Raw genomic sequence first — 13945 nt, forward strand, 5'->3', positions numbered from 1 at the left:
GGTACATCGGATCTAATTGTAACCTTCAGCTTCGGTGATAATTGTAACCTTCTTCCAAATTTTTTATCGCGTTTGGACATTCTAGTTTGAGCTCTGACTACAAAATCTTTGAAACACAGTCTAAGCGGTCAACTGATCACCGTGTAAGCAATGGCAAGGCATTTATGCAAAAGCCTGAAGCACTACATGATGAAGATTATGCATTCTGGTGAACATAAAAACTATACATTGTCTCGTGCTGTTAGTAGCTTGCTGTAAGTAATCTGACGGTCTCTTACTATAGCATTAACGGTTTGCACATGCAATTAAGTGCTACATGGGCGCTGCCACACTGGATGAAGTATTTCAAATGTTGCAAATACATCCGAAAAACTCAGCTGTTATTCCTGCCCATTCCGCCCTCTGTGTCTGATTAGTCGTCAGGAGTGCAGAAGGATCGGAAGCACCAGGCGTTCCAGGCAGGCCGCCAGTCACATGTGATGATGCCTTTCCGATAGCCACAGTCCGGCCTATGATTAAACAGAACACAGAGATGAAGTTAGCAGCTTCTAACACTTACACTTGCATCGCATAGTTCTTTTAACCAAACATTCGATGTATTTGTGAACTATAAATGTAGGTTAAAACATCTTAGGTGTTCATGTTCTTCCTCAACCTACAGTTCCTTATGGAAAATAAAATTGATTGAGTCCGCACACTTACCTGACAGTCTGCATGGGATAGCGAGCGGTCCCGTCAGAAAGCCAGCCGCAGTCGCACCGCTCCAACCCGTCCTGCCAGGCCTGGTACAGTTGGGCATAGGACGCCAGGACGGCTCCCTTCTCTGCGCATGCCTGGCGAGCTTTATCAAAGTCGTACTTGTAGCTACCCTTTGGTGACGTCATGTGGAAAGTCTTCCCTGCAAGAGAATATGCCTCTTGTTACTTATACTGGCGTTATATGTAATTCGATCATCAGCGGTAAGATCTTAGGGGTTTTCCCATGTAGCTCTTCATAATGCTTCGATCACAATCGCGCCGGTGCCCGTAGGGGGTGTAGTCCCGGCTGGGCCTAGAAGCCACAGATATGTCCCGGTGGATTGCCGAGTACGATTGGCTCACGGCTTCCATTTGTTCCCGGGTCCTGTGTTGATTTTAAGTGCAAGTTAAAATGATTCGGGGTCCCGATCGGGCCATAAACAGCCGGTCAGGGACCCCTTTTCCGTAATCTGAGCATAAACGGACGCTCTATAATTATAGATCTATTGATAATGTGTGCATGTTCCCGAGTAATCCTTTTATACTGTGAAGCTACATTGTATTTACACACCTTGGTTTGGTGTAGCTTTGCACATGTCGAGTTTTTGGCTTGCCAGCTGAGTGCGGATGGTTCGCTCCTGGTACAACTGTTCCTCAAGGGTCGAGACTTGGCCCTCCAGACGGCTGACCAGTGCTGAGCGCGTCTTGAGCTGTTCCTCAAGGGTCGAGACTTCGCCCTCCAGACGGCTGACCAGTGCTGAGCGCGTCTTGACCTGTTTCTCAAGGGTCGACACTTCGCCCTCCTGACGGCTGACCAGTGCTGAGCGCTTCTTGAGCTGTTCCTCAAGGCTAGACACTTTGCCCTTCAGACGGCCGACTTGTGCTGAGCGCTTCTTGAGTTGTTCCTCAAGGGTCAACACTTTGCCCTCCAGACGGCCGACTTGTGCTGAGCGCGTCTTGAGTTGTTTCTCAAGGGTCGAAACTTGGCCCTCCAGACGGCCGACTTGTGCTGAGCGCTTCTTGAGCTGTTCCTCAAGGGTCAACACTTTGCCCTCCAGACGGCCGACTTGTGCTGAGCGCGTCTTGAGTTGTTTCTCAAGGGTCGAAACTTGGCCCTCCAGACGGCCGACTTGTGCTGAGCGCGTCTTGAGTTGTTTCTCAAGGGTCGAAACTTGGCCCTCCAGACGGCTGACCAGGGCTGAGCGCGTCTTGAGTTGTTCCTCAAGGATGGAAACTTGGCCCTCCAGACGGCTGACCGATGCTGAACGATTCTTGAGTTGTCCCTCCAGACGGCAGACTTGTGCTGAGCGGGTCTTGAGTTGTTCCTCAAGGGTCGAAACTTGGCCCTCCAGACGGCTGACCAGGGCTGAGCGCGTCTTGAGTTGTTCCTCAAGGATTGACACTTGGCCCTCCAGACGACTGACCAGTGCAGAGCGTGTCTTGAGTTGTTCCTTTAGACGGTCGAATTGTCCTGAGCGCGTCTTGAGTTGTTCCTCAAGGGTCGAAACTTGGCCCTCCAGACGGCTGACCATGGCTGAGCGTGTCTTGAGTTCTTCCTCCAGACGGCCGACTTGTGCTGAGCGCGTCTTGAGTTGTTCCTCATGGGTGGACACACGGCCCTCCAGACGGCTGACCAGGGCTGAGCGCGTCTTGAGCTGTTCCTCAAGAGTCAACACTTGGTCCTCCAGGCGGCCGACTTTTGTTGAGCGGTTCTCGAGTTGTTCCTCAAGCATCGACACTTGGCTGTCCATACGGTAGATGAGTGCTGAGCGGTTCTCAAGACTTTCTTCACGAATGGAAAGTTGGCCCTCCAGACGACTGGTCAAGGCTGATTGATCCTTCAGATGTTATTAAAAAATCACACAAAACATTATGTTGTCAATCAAGACAGCGTAGGCTGGTTGTCGGTGCCTCACATAAAATAAACACAGAAACCACATAACATATAACATGCAATAAATACAAAATGCACAAAGATCCGAGATGAAAAAAAAACGAGGCTCACCACATTACAATCCGGATGTGGAGTGCTTATAATCACCAGGATAAGCGTCAGCGTTGTTACCAACGCTGCCATGACAACAGTCGTCTTGACAACGTTGAACAGCTTAAAGCAGGACAGAAAATCACGTGCTCGGACGCACCAACCATCTTCGACGACTTCGTTTTCTGCAACACATTGTGTTTGTGGAATATCATATAAAGATTCTTTCTATAAGAGCATATTCTAAAAATGTTTTGCAGACACGAGTATCATGTATAACCATCCTTCATTCGATATGGTTATGATCTGTGCGATACCCCTACTATGGGGTTTACAGACTATAGTATAGAACTAGAACTAGAATCAGAAGACAAGGTGCATTGACTGATATAGAGATACTGTGATGCAGCTGGATTCCTGCACTACTGGAATTCTGCACGTCAAATACTTCTTTGCCATCTTCTACATGTATGACTGTGTAACCTGCGACAGCATTTAGAATATGCTTCCTATCTCTCGACAACTAAAAATCTCTTACAACAATCTTTGTAGACTGCATAGTACTGACCTGAACACCCTCTGGAGTCGTACATAGGGTTGTCGTGTAGCTGATTGATGATGTCTTGGGCATCTGCCTGTTTCCCCTCAACCAATACCTGTTGCCCTTTGCCCCTGTTGTGTCGTCTGTTTCGTCCACTAACCTCTTGGTCTGCCCCAGGGTTCCGGTCGGGAGCGTCCTCAGTCTGCCGCGCCATGGCAGCAGAACGGACGGGAGTGCCCGGACGTTGAGGGAGAGGCCGCTGCGCCATGGCAGCCGGACGGACGGGGGTTTCCTGAGCTCTCTGCGCCATGGCAGCAGGACGTACCGAATGAGCAACTACTGTCTGTACACGTGGAATTAATAAGAATTAGTCTAGGGTGCTCCTACACTAAAAATCCAATGGAAGAGCTTTGATTGGTTGAAACTCTATCAATCGATTTTGTGGCAGGGTCTTTTAAGTCGTATATGTAAACACTTGCATTAGAACAAACCGAATGATGAAAGAGTGATGTATAAGAAACACTCAATTTTTCTCAGAAAAAGTAATCTTAGATTGTCTACGGCGTTCTCTTCTTAAGAGTAAACAATCAAAATACATTATTATTATTTATGATATCGGGACGCTCTGTTATGTTTGAAGTAGTTTATGATTTACTTGCTATATACTCGTTAAAGACATTATGTTAGCAGGTAGAGAAAATAGTCTCAACAGAAGATGCAAGACATTGGCCCTCCACAGGTGATGTGCTGTACTAGATACAGTATCATGTTTACACATCCTGGTGCTTTTAATGATGAAATGGAGAAAATCAGATTTCATAATTCTGTTTGTCAATAAATGGAAGTAGGGGTGTGATCCTTTCAACTACTGCATAGTTACTACTTTGCCCTTTCTTTGACAAAAGCTTTCATCCCCCCCCCACACACACTTACCAAAGCTTGATATTGATTACACAACGTCAGAAAGCCCCAGACCAATACCTGCACTAAGTGTTTTGTTGTTTTCCTGAGAACAGGTGAGTTGGTCTCGATGAGTCCGCCGGTACGCCCTGCCTTCCACTCTCCCGCCCTCTCTGGCTCCTTCCACCACTCCCCCTGCCTACCTCCCTCCTTCCACCCACCTCTCCCACCGGAAAAATGTGAAAACTTGCCCCGGCAAAACGTCATGGAACCAACCATATGTCTGTAGTAAACATGTTGATTGGCCAGTGAGACAGTGAATACGCCCTGTTCTCTACCCCTACCTCCCTCCATCTACACCAGATAAAAACACTTGGTAATGGGTGCTTCAGGGAATAGGCGCGTGGCTTAGATTATTTGGACTACAGCTGATGTCAGCTACAATCTACCCAGGGTTAGAAATGTGACGGTCCATGCAGTTTTGAACTCTCATGTTACTTCACACATTAAATCACATCACATGCCGTCCTCATGTGCAGCATCACATTGCGATGTGACCTACGTTTATTGTGTCCATCAAGCTTGTAACATTGACCAGTGAAGTACATATATTTGTATCATACATCTGGCTATTACTGATTGCCCAACATTCAGTGGAAAAGATTGAAGGAAGGTTCCCTAACTCTTTCCTATAGGCCTACTACATGTATTTAGACAAAGTTGTGGTGATGTATACGTAACATATATGTAATTTGTGTTAGACCACGTGCAATAAGATATCAAGTAGAGTAACAGATACAGAATGGTTTAAAACTATACAGTGTATCAAAGAAAATTACAAACTGTTCGACTGAATTTAGATCACCTTCTACATTTACCAGGTCAGGTTGCTAATTCTGAAGGCCTGTAATACACTGTACAGTATATGTTATGTTGCAACATTTTATGATTAACCACCCCTTATATTTCCCTTTCCCTGTAAAATCTTACTGTTACTGTACTTCAGATACTTGTTTAATCAATAGCAGCTCCCCACTTTTGGTGACAGTTGTACTGTCAGGTAGCACAGTGGTTGGTCTAGTTGCAGGTGTACAGCTGTACAAAATAAAGGAAGGTAGAAGAATACTGATGCTAGTTGGAGTACTGATAACACAACTTGGCTGTATGTTTTCCTGAAGCTCGAATGATGATCAACGATCAACATTTTATGTTAAAACACCCCTTATGTTTCTCTCTCCCTGTAAAATCTAACTGCCAGTGTACCTCAGATACTTGAGGTCAACAGCAGCTCACAATAAGTTGTACTGTCAGGAAGCAAAGGCTGGGTTCATCTTATTTCTGGTGCACATGTCTTCCACAAAGGGGGGGGGGGGGTAGGGTATTGATAGCACAACAAATTGTTCATCTGGTGAATGTATACTTATTCAAGCTCGGGTGATGATTGTATCATCAGCCTTGTTGAAAATTCTCTTATGCGTTTTGACATTCTGGTTTCAGCTATGACAAAAAAAACTTAGGAAGGACACTACTAAACTAACAGACCTAGTGATCACCTTAGAAAGGTAAAAGCAAAGATCTGCAAAAGCCTGATGTGCTACAAGATCACGTTGATGAATTCTGTTGAGCATAAAAACTATACATTGTCTTATGCTGTTAGTAGGTTGCTCTAAGTAATCTGATGGTCTCTTTCTACAGAAATTACAGTGTGCACGTGCAATTGAGTGTATATGGCGCTGCCACACTGTACCAAATATTTAGAATGTAACAAATACATTTGAACGATTCAGCTGCTACTGGTGCTCATTTTGCCCTCTGTGCCTGATCAGTCGTCAGTCCTCACGACTGCAAAAGAGGCGAATTCGAAGCACCAGGCATTCCAGGTCGGCGGCTCCCAGTTACACACGTTGACGCCTTTCTGATTGCCACAGCCCGGCCTTTATTAAATTATTATAAAACAGAAGACGGAGATCAAGTCAGCAGCTTCTGAGGCTTGCATAGTGTACAGCAGAGTTCTTGTCACCAACCAATGCGCTATATTTGTATATTATCTTTGTAGCTTAAAACATCTTAAATATTCAGGTTCTTAAATATCTACCATTTGTTCCTGATGAAATAATCATTGAAGGCCCTTTCATTTAAGTCCAGACACTTACCTGGCCTCCTGCATGGGGTAGCGGGCTGTCCCGTCCGACAGCCATCCGCACCCGTACCTGCACCACTCCAACCCGCCCTGCCAGGCCTGGTACAGCTGGGCAAGGGACGCCAGCACGGCTCCATTCTCTGCGCATGCCTGGCGAGCTTCATCCAAGTAGTATTTGTACTTGCCCTTTGGTGACGTCAGGTGGAAAATCTTTCCTGCAAACAAACGCTACTTGTTACTGATACTGGTGTTACATGTATCACAACGAGTAGCGATCCTGGAGTTTCAGCAAATAGTATTACCTAACCGAACACTGCGTTATTCTACGTCTGTCCATAATTTGTATTCTAAATGGTAAATCTATCTTTACACACCAGAGCTTTGTGTTGCTTTGCACGTGGCATCTTTCTGACTTGCCAGCTGGTTGCGGATGGTTCGCTCCTGGTCCAGCTGTTCCTCAAGGGTCGAAACTTGGCTCTCCAGACGGCTGACCAGTGCTGAGCCCGTCTTGAGTTGCTCTTCAAGGGTGGACACTTGGCCCTCCAGACGGCTGACCAGTGCTGAACGATTCTTGAGTTGTTCTTCAAGGGTCGACACTTGGCCCTCCAGACGGCTGACCAGTGTTGAGCCCGTCTTGAGTTGCTCCTCAAGGGTCGACACTTGGCCCTCCAGACGACTAGCCAGTGCTGAACGGATCCCGGCGATTTCCTCAAGGGTCGAGAGTTGGTCCTCTAGACGGCTGATCAGAGCTGAGCGGATTGTAACATGTGCTTGAAGAGTCGACTCCTGGTTCACCAGAGTTGACCGGATCTGAAGCTGTTCCAAATTATTAAGAAAGCAAAGTTCTATCACAAAGCTGTAGGTGATGTTTTTTCTCACGAAGTTTGGAATGATGACTACCAGTCAGAAATAAAGCATATGGCGCGTATACGATGGAAATTGCAAGACTGGACAGGAACTTAAAATCTATTGTTTTTGCAAACTGCAAATGGCAACTATGTTATTCAGCCACTCTTTGATTCGGAAGTTCTCCATACAAAGTAAAACAGAAGATGTGACATTAAGAAAAAAAGAAACTCACAACTTGTGGAATGATAACGAGAACCAGGATGAGTGTTGTACACGTCATCAAAAATGTCATGACGACGGTTGTCCTGACAACGACGTCCATTCGGCGGCACGACAGAAAGTCACGTGCCCGGCTACAGAATCCGCTCTTTTCCACTGAATAGTCTGTAAATTAGTGTTTGCAGTTAATTGATACTCTTTCGAAAACCTTGACACGTTCTAGCATCATGTCCTGAGAGGAAACTTAAATACTACATGGGACAGATCGAAACATGCTGCATCATTCTAATGTTTTTTCTAATGAGCTACTTAACGTTTATTTATTACAATCATGTTTTTACTTTCCCCACATTTATCTCTTAGTCTGGACCGTTTAATCTCCAGCAATAACATACAACAATGCTTTACTCACCGGAGGAGTGTCGTCGGCCTCCCCTGGTCCCCATCCGTACCCTCGCTTTCTCCTGTCGTCCTTTTGGTCCGCTGACACCGGGGGCGTCGTCTCGGTCTGCTTGGCGAGCTCTACCGGGAGTCTGCTGAGAGCTCTGTGTCATGGCAGCAGGATGTGCCGAATGGGCAAGCAAGTGTTTGCACGCAGATAAAATCACGCGTTCAGTAATTGTCTGTGGCAGGTGTAAGAAGTCACATGAAAGTATTCAAACGGTGTAAGTAAACAACTTAAAAGACAGTTTGTCCCTTTCATGTAAGGTGCATTATGCATTTTGAATAAGAAAGAAAACGGACGGAGTGCCCTTTGGCTAAGAAATGACGTGTACATAAGACCTTACATAAGAATGTGGATTTATTATATCAAGGAGAAGATCCTTTTAGCGTTTGCTCTCAAGGTGTTTTATAGCTTTTTTAAATCCTTCTTTTCTCTTTTGTTGAAGACTGGTAAATATTGAGTGTTGCACACCCACAGCTGGGGCAGACCAATCTGTTGTGAAGTTTGGGAGAATTTGGCGTCTTTGCTACTCTCAAACACGGACATCAAATAACACACTGGTATTCCCGGGTCCAAAAGTTGTCTTACCCAGCCATCTTGTAACAGTAATCTTTCGTCAATCCTGTCGAAAAATATTTGACTTTTGAGGATTAAAACAGATTAGGGGGATTAGGACAAAATCTCAATTCAGAAAAAAACTGGCTGGAAAGTACAAAGTAAAAGCATATAGTTTGTTTTATCTTAGAAAAGCCGTCTTCGTGCACAGGTTCGAAATTAGCAGGTTGTCCCTTCTTAGCTAGACGGATTGCCACCCAAGGGTCGCGTTAAAAACTTACCGGGTGCGAAAGACTACCCCGGCGGCGGAAAGCTTCTTGTACCCCGACGAGATCCTGGCCAATCCACGGTACACCGGACCGGCAGGGGGGTGTTTACCGACCCCAGTCCTGACGTATTGGCCTTTTTTCTGACAAAACATTCTTCTGATGATAGCCGTGACTAAGCTCAGTTAGGGCCCGGTAACACAAGCGTCTTACGATCGTCTCACGATCGAAAAGAGGGAACATTTTGTGATCAACGTGCATTTGTCATGAAAAAATCAACTGGCTTGTTACGAAAATGGTCCTTGTTGGCAGTTCGTTCTGTCACAGTCTGCTTGAAAATACTGCGACATCAAAATCGTACGGCGGGCTACGACAAATGTGACCGCGCCATAACTGAATCCTATCGCGTACAAATTCCCCGATGTGCGCTTATTGACTTGGGCGGGCTTACAACACTCCCTACACCGAGGAGTCCCCGGGAAGCTCACGATGGGCTGCTTACCGGGATACTTTGTGCCCGAGGACGTTGAAAAGGACAGCAGAATTGAACACAAGCCTGGATTATGGAAAACAATTTATTGCTATTCCCACTTCTCATCACATCCTACCGCATCACATTAGCGTATGACAACGGTTTATTGTATGTGTCCAGCCCAGATTACATCATTTCCGAAATAAGGGTGAATAATTCTAGGTGGGACTGACTATGCTGAAACTCAAAGCAAGTGACTTGTACAATCTTATAAGTCTCGTAAGACGACATCTTGGTTTCAAACCACTTGGTTTTTTACTTTTTACACAAACCATTCAACACGGTATACAAATCAGTTATATCACCATTAAAGGTTTGTTTCTTGTTAGGCTTTCCTGTAAGGTTAACAAAGAAATAGACACTGCTAAGAGACCGGATTGTGATCAATTGTTTCCATGAATAAGACAGACAAGCAAAGAAGAAATTATAGAGCGTGATGTTCACAACCACAGATGCGGGGAATCCACCGGAAAGACACAATTTTCCTTAGGCAAGACCTACTCATGACGTACCAAAAACGACACAAATCTTTTCATTACGTTTCAGTTATTCTGAAATTCATTAATAAATCCACAAACTGCACATAAAGTTACAATTTTATCTCAACAATATACTTCAATGTGTTGTTACGAGGGTCTGTCTCGACCTTTTGGACATTGCCATATTTGGTTTTCGCCTCAAGGATCGACACTAGGCTCTCCAGACGGCTGAGCATCGCCGTTTGCAGCGCCGAGCGGTTCTCGAGACGTTCCTTAAGGGTCGACACTAGGCCCTCCAGACGACTGGTCAACGCTGATCGTTTCTCCTGCTGTTGAGAAGAATGTTCTAAGTTGGCTAATGTCATGGAAAACAGAACATTACAGAAGCAACCAAGGCAACATAACCTTGTTGTTGATACCTCAAATAAACCAGCATGTAACATATACAAAGAGACGCTTAAAAAAGCTCATCACATCAAAATCTGGATGAACGTCAGAGATGTTATCACGGCTGCCATGACAACAGTCGTCTTGACAACGTTGACCAGCCGGAAGCAGGACAGAAAATTACGTGCCCGGATGCACCAACCATCTTTCATGACTTCGTTTTCTGCAACATAGGGAACCATATATGTATTATGTTTCATTTTCGTTCAACAAGAAAAAATAAACAAACTCTTGAGACAATCTCTGTCAACAGTCACTAGTACTTACCTGCATTGCTGTCAGTAGGGTCGCTGTGCGGCTGGTTGATGAAGTCTTGGACATCATCGTCCATGACTTCGTAGTCTGAAACATATGGTGCACGTGGAATCATACTTACTCTTCAAATTGGTTCTAACAGAATTATACAGCAAAGGTTTGAAGATTTACGAATGCCGCGTTTTACTACCATACAAGACAACATTTTAACGGCTCGTTGTATCTAGCTGTAAATAAGTGGTCCTACAGCTGGATTCCTGTAGTCTATTGTATGTGACTGTATTTCCTTCAACACACTAGATACACAATACTTCATGTTCTCTCAAAAATGATAACAGGAAAATGACCTTTGTCACACAGTAATGTACCAGTACTGACCTGAAGACCCTCCGGAGTAGTACATAGGGTTGCCGTGTAGCTGATTGATGACTTCTTGGACAGCTACCTGTTTCCCCCCAACAGTAATCTCTTCTCCTTTTGCACTGTCCTGTTGTATGGTTGACCCACTGACATCTCGGTCTGCTTTACGGTTCCGGGCGGGAGAGTCCGGACGTGGCGGGAGAGCTCGTCGCGCCATGTCAGCAGGACGGGTGGGAGTGTCCTCAGCCCGCCGCGCCATGGCAAGACCAGGACAGACGGGAGTGTTCTGAGCCCTTCGAGGCATGGTGGTAGGACTACTGAATGCCAAGTGCTCAACCCACCGTTCTCAACTGCTTTGAAAATAACCGATAATAGTCTGCGACGTTGCGTTGGTAGCAGGCTTTACATAAGACCTTAGAAAAAGAGTTTGGATTTCAAGATTATTTCTTAGATCGGTGGATGATCTCTGAACGTGTGTTTGTTCTCACTGCCTCAATCAGATGTGACACAGCAAACAGCCTGTGGAAATCCCTTTCTCTTCTTCTGTAGATATGGAAAATCACGGGGCTTTGGGCACACCCATGACCGGTGCAGACCAATCTCTTTTGAAGTTTGGGAGAATTTGGCGTCTTCGACTATCCCAAATGTGAATCTCAGGTTGTCTGGGATAAAGACCGGTTTGGGATGCAACAGCACGGTTACTGTCAAAAGTTCTTATCAACTAGGGCAGGGAAAGAGTCACGAAGGACAGTAGAATTGAAAAGTCACAGATTATTGCAGTTAATTCTCACTACTTCTCACCACATTCCACCATGTTGTTCCCCATTACATTACACGTGACACAGGTTTATTGTATATGCCCAGCCCAGATTACGTCATTTCCCAAATAAGGGTGGACAATTCATGGACTATATGATGCCTTGTACAGTCTCACAAGACGACATCTTGGTTGCATTCTGCTTGGTTACTATTGTTACGTAAAGGCGCACAACACAACATACGGATCAATTGTATCACAGTCAAAGATTTGCTTCTTGGGCAGACTTTTCTCAAGGATTAACAAACAAATAGACACTCATCATCATCATCATCATCATCATCATCATCATCATCATCATCATCATCATCATCATCATCATCATCATCATCATCATCATCATCATCATCATCATCATCATCATCATCATCATCATCATCATCAGACACTGCTACGGCTACGCACGAGACGAAGTCGTCATCAATTGTTTCCATGACAAACAAAAATAGATCATGAAGGTGTGGTTATGCTCACAATTACAGATGCAGGGAATCCACTTGGGGAGCCCTCAACCTTCCTTAGGCAAGACCTACCTACGTACCAAAGACGACACAAATCTATTCATTACGTTTCAGCTATTCTGTTCACAAATAAGTAAATCCACAAACTGCACCGAACACATTGAGTCACCCGGTGAGATCAATCAGAAAGGTTTTGGTACGCGAGTTTGTCTCGACCTCTCGGACATTGCCAAATTTGGTTTTCGCCTCAAGGGACGACACTTGGTCCTTCAGACGGCTGACCAGCGCTGAGCGGATTTCGATGCGTTCCTCAAGGGTCGACACTTGGACCTCGAGACGGCTGAGCATCGCTGCTAGCTGCGCGCGGCTGGCCTCGTGGCTTGATAGCTGACCCTCCAGGCGGCTGACCAGTGCTGAGCGGTTCTCCAGACGTTCCTCAAGGGTCATTAGGTGGCCCTCCAGATTGTAGATGAGGGCTGATCGGTTCTCGAGACGCTCCTCAAGGGTCATGATGTGGCCCCCCAGACGGTAGATGAGTGCTGATCGGTTCTCGAGACGCTCCTCAAGAATCGACAGCTGGCTCTTCAGACGACTGGTCAACGCTGATTGTTCCCCAAGCTGTTATAAAACAAGGTGAGAAGGTGTTCTATATTGGTTGATGTCATACAAAACATTGCAGAACCAATCAAGGCAGCATAGGCTTGTTGCCAGTGCTTCAAATAAATTACAAAACCCAGCTTAACATGTAACTTAGAACCTGAAATTTATACAAGATACACAAATTTCAGAGACAAAAGAGAGGCTCACCACGTCAAAATCCGGATGAGGAGTGCTGATGTGCAACAGGATGAGTGTTAGTGATGTTATCAACGCTGCCATGACGACGGTCGTCTTGACAACGTTGACTAGCCGAGAACAGGACAGAAAATCACGTGCCCGGGTGAACCAACCATCTTCCATGACTTCGTTTTCTGCAACATAGGAGAACCAGATAGATTATGTTTCATTTTCGTTCAACAAGAAAAAACAAACAAACAAACTCTTGAGACAATCTTGGTCTACAGTATAGCACTAGTACTTACCTGCAGAGCCGTCCGTAGGGTCGCTGTGTAGCTGGTTGATGAAGTCTTGGACACCATCGTCCATGACTTCGTAGTCTGCAACACATGGTGCATGTGGAATCATACTTACGCTTCAAATTGTTTCTAACAGAACTATCCCGCAAATTTTTGCAGATTTACGAATACCATGTCTTGCTACCACAAAATACAAAATTTTAATGGCCCGTTGGAGCTGAAAATAAGTGAGCATACAGCTGCATTCCTGTAGTCTATTGCCCTGTATATGACCGTGTTTCCTTCAACACAGGAGGACCATTTAGACTATGTCTCATGTTCTTTTTAAAACAACAACAGGAAAACAATCTTGGTACACAGTAATGTACTAAAACTGACCTGAAGACCCTCCGTCGCCGTACATAGGGTTGCCGTGTAGCTGATCGACGAATTGTTGGGCATCTACTTGTTCGTATCCAACTTTCAATTCTTCTCTTTTTTCACTGTCCTTGTGTCTGCTTAGCCCACTGACACCTCGGTCTGCCTTACGGTTCCTGGCAGGAGAGTCCGGACTTGGAGGGAGAGCTCGCCGCGCCATGGCCTTAAGACCTACGGGAGTGCCCTGAGCCTGCTGCGCCATGGCAAGACCAGGAGGGACGGGAGAGTCCGGACTTGGAGGGAGAGCCCGTCGCGCCATGTTAGCAGGACGGTCGGGAGCGTCTTCAGCCTGCCGCGCCATGGCAAGACCAGGAAAGACGGGAGAGTCAGGACGTGGAGGGAGAGCTCGCCGCGCCATGTCGGCAGGACGGGCGGGAGTGTCCTCAGCCTGCCGCGCCATGGCAAGACCAGGAAGGATGGGAGAGTCAGGACGTGGAGGGAGAGCCCGCCGCGCCATGGCAGCAG

General features: G+C 45.9%; 3 protein-coding genes across 3 annotated transcripts; all 3 read right to left on the bottom strand.

Annotated features, from left to right (window-relative positions):
* Positions 1 to 412: 412 nt before the first annotated feature.
* On the bottom strand, positions 413 to 7924 carry LOC136426466 (uncharacterized). The gene is made up of 9 exons (XM_066415129.1): positions 7783 to 7924; positions 6677 to 7198; positions 6316 to 6517; positions 4244 to 4445; positions 3290 to 3605; positions 2743 to 2906; positions 1309 to 2575; positions 703 to 898; positions 413 to 509 (listed from the first exon to the last, which is right to left on the bottom strand). Exons 1-9 carry the CDS (start codon positions 7922 to 7924, stop codon positions 413 to 415), a joined length of 3108 nt encoding a protein of 1035 aa, XP_066271226.1.
* Positions 7925 to 10117: 2193 nt separating this feature from the next.
* On the bottom strand, positions 10118 to 11013 carry LOC136426467 (uncharacterized). Its single transcript, XM_066415130.1, has 3 exons — positions 10728 to 11013; positions 10362 to 10436; positions 10118 to 10257 (listed from the first exon to the last, which is right to left on the bottom strand). The coding sequence occupies exons 1-3, from the start codon at positions 11011 to 11013 to the stop codon at positions 10118 to 10120; spliced, it is 501 nt and encodes a 166-aa protein (XP_066271227.1).
* A 488-nt stretch (positions 11014 to 11501) lies between these two features.
* Positions 11502 to 13141, bottom strand: LOC136426679 (protein CIP2A homolog L-like). The gene is made up of 3 exons (XM_066415438.1): positions 13070 to 13141; positions 12795 to 12958; positions 11502 to 12605 (listed from the first exon to the last, which is right to left on the bottom strand). Exons 1-3 carry the CDS (start codon positions 13131 to 13133, stop codon positions 12153 to 12155), a joined length of 681 nt encoding a protein of 226 aa, XP_066271535.1. The 5' UTR covers positions 13134 to 13141; the 3' UTR covers positions 11502 to 12152.
* Between the last annotated feature and the right edge of the window lie 804 nt (positions 13142 to 13945).

Source organism: Branchiostoma lanceolatum, chromosome 2, assembly GCF_035083965.1.
Source record: "Branchiostoma lanceolatum isolate klBraLanc5 chromosome 2, klBraLanc5.hap2, whole genome shotgun sequence".
Classification (NCBI taxonomy): domain Eukaryota; kingdom Metazoa; phylum Chordata; class Leptocardii; order Amphioxiformes; family Branchiostomatidae; genus Branchiostoma; species Branchiostoma lanceolatum.

Excerpts from the sequence above, each read along its gene's own strand:
- LOC136426466 (XM_066415129.1), bottom strand. The coding sequence starts at position 7,924 with ATGACACAGAGCTCTCAGCAGACTCCCGGTAGAGCTCGCCAAGCAGAC. Across the intron at positions 4,446-6,315 it reads TACCCCATGCAGGAGGCCAG|ACATATGGTTGGTTCCATGA; the intron begins GTAAGTGTCTGG and ends TGTTTACTACAG. Across the intron at positions 2,907-3,289 it reads CGACTCCAGAGGGTGTTCAG|AAAACGAAGTCGTCGAAGAT; the intron begins GTCAGTACTATG and ends AATGTGTTGCAG.
- LOC136426467 (XM_066415130.1), bottom strand. The coding sequence starts at position 11,013 with ATGCCTCGAAGGGCTCAGAACACTCCCGTCTGTCCTGGTCTTGCCATG. Across the intron at positions 10,437-10,727 it reads CTACTCCGGAGGGTCTTCAG|ACTACGAAGTCATGGACGAT; the intron begins GTCAGTACTGGT and ends CATATGTTTCAG. Across the intron at positions 10,258-10,361 it reads CCCTACTGACAGCAATGCAG|AAAACGAAGTCATGAAAGAT; the intron begins GTAAGTACTAGT and ends CCTATGTTGCAG.
- LOC136426679 (XM_066415438.1), bottom strand. The coding sequence starts at position 13,133 with ATGGACGATGGTGTCCAAGACTTCATCAACCAGCTACACAGCGACCCT. Across the intron at positions 12,959-13,069 it reads CCCTACGGACGGCTCTGCAG|AAAACGAAGTCATGGAAGAT; the intron begins GTAAGTACTAGT and ends CCTATGTTGCAG. Across the intron at positions 12,606-12,794 it reads CTCATCCGGATTTTGACGTG|CTTGGGGAACAATCAGCGTT; the intron begins GTGAGCCTCTCT and ends GTTTTATAACAG.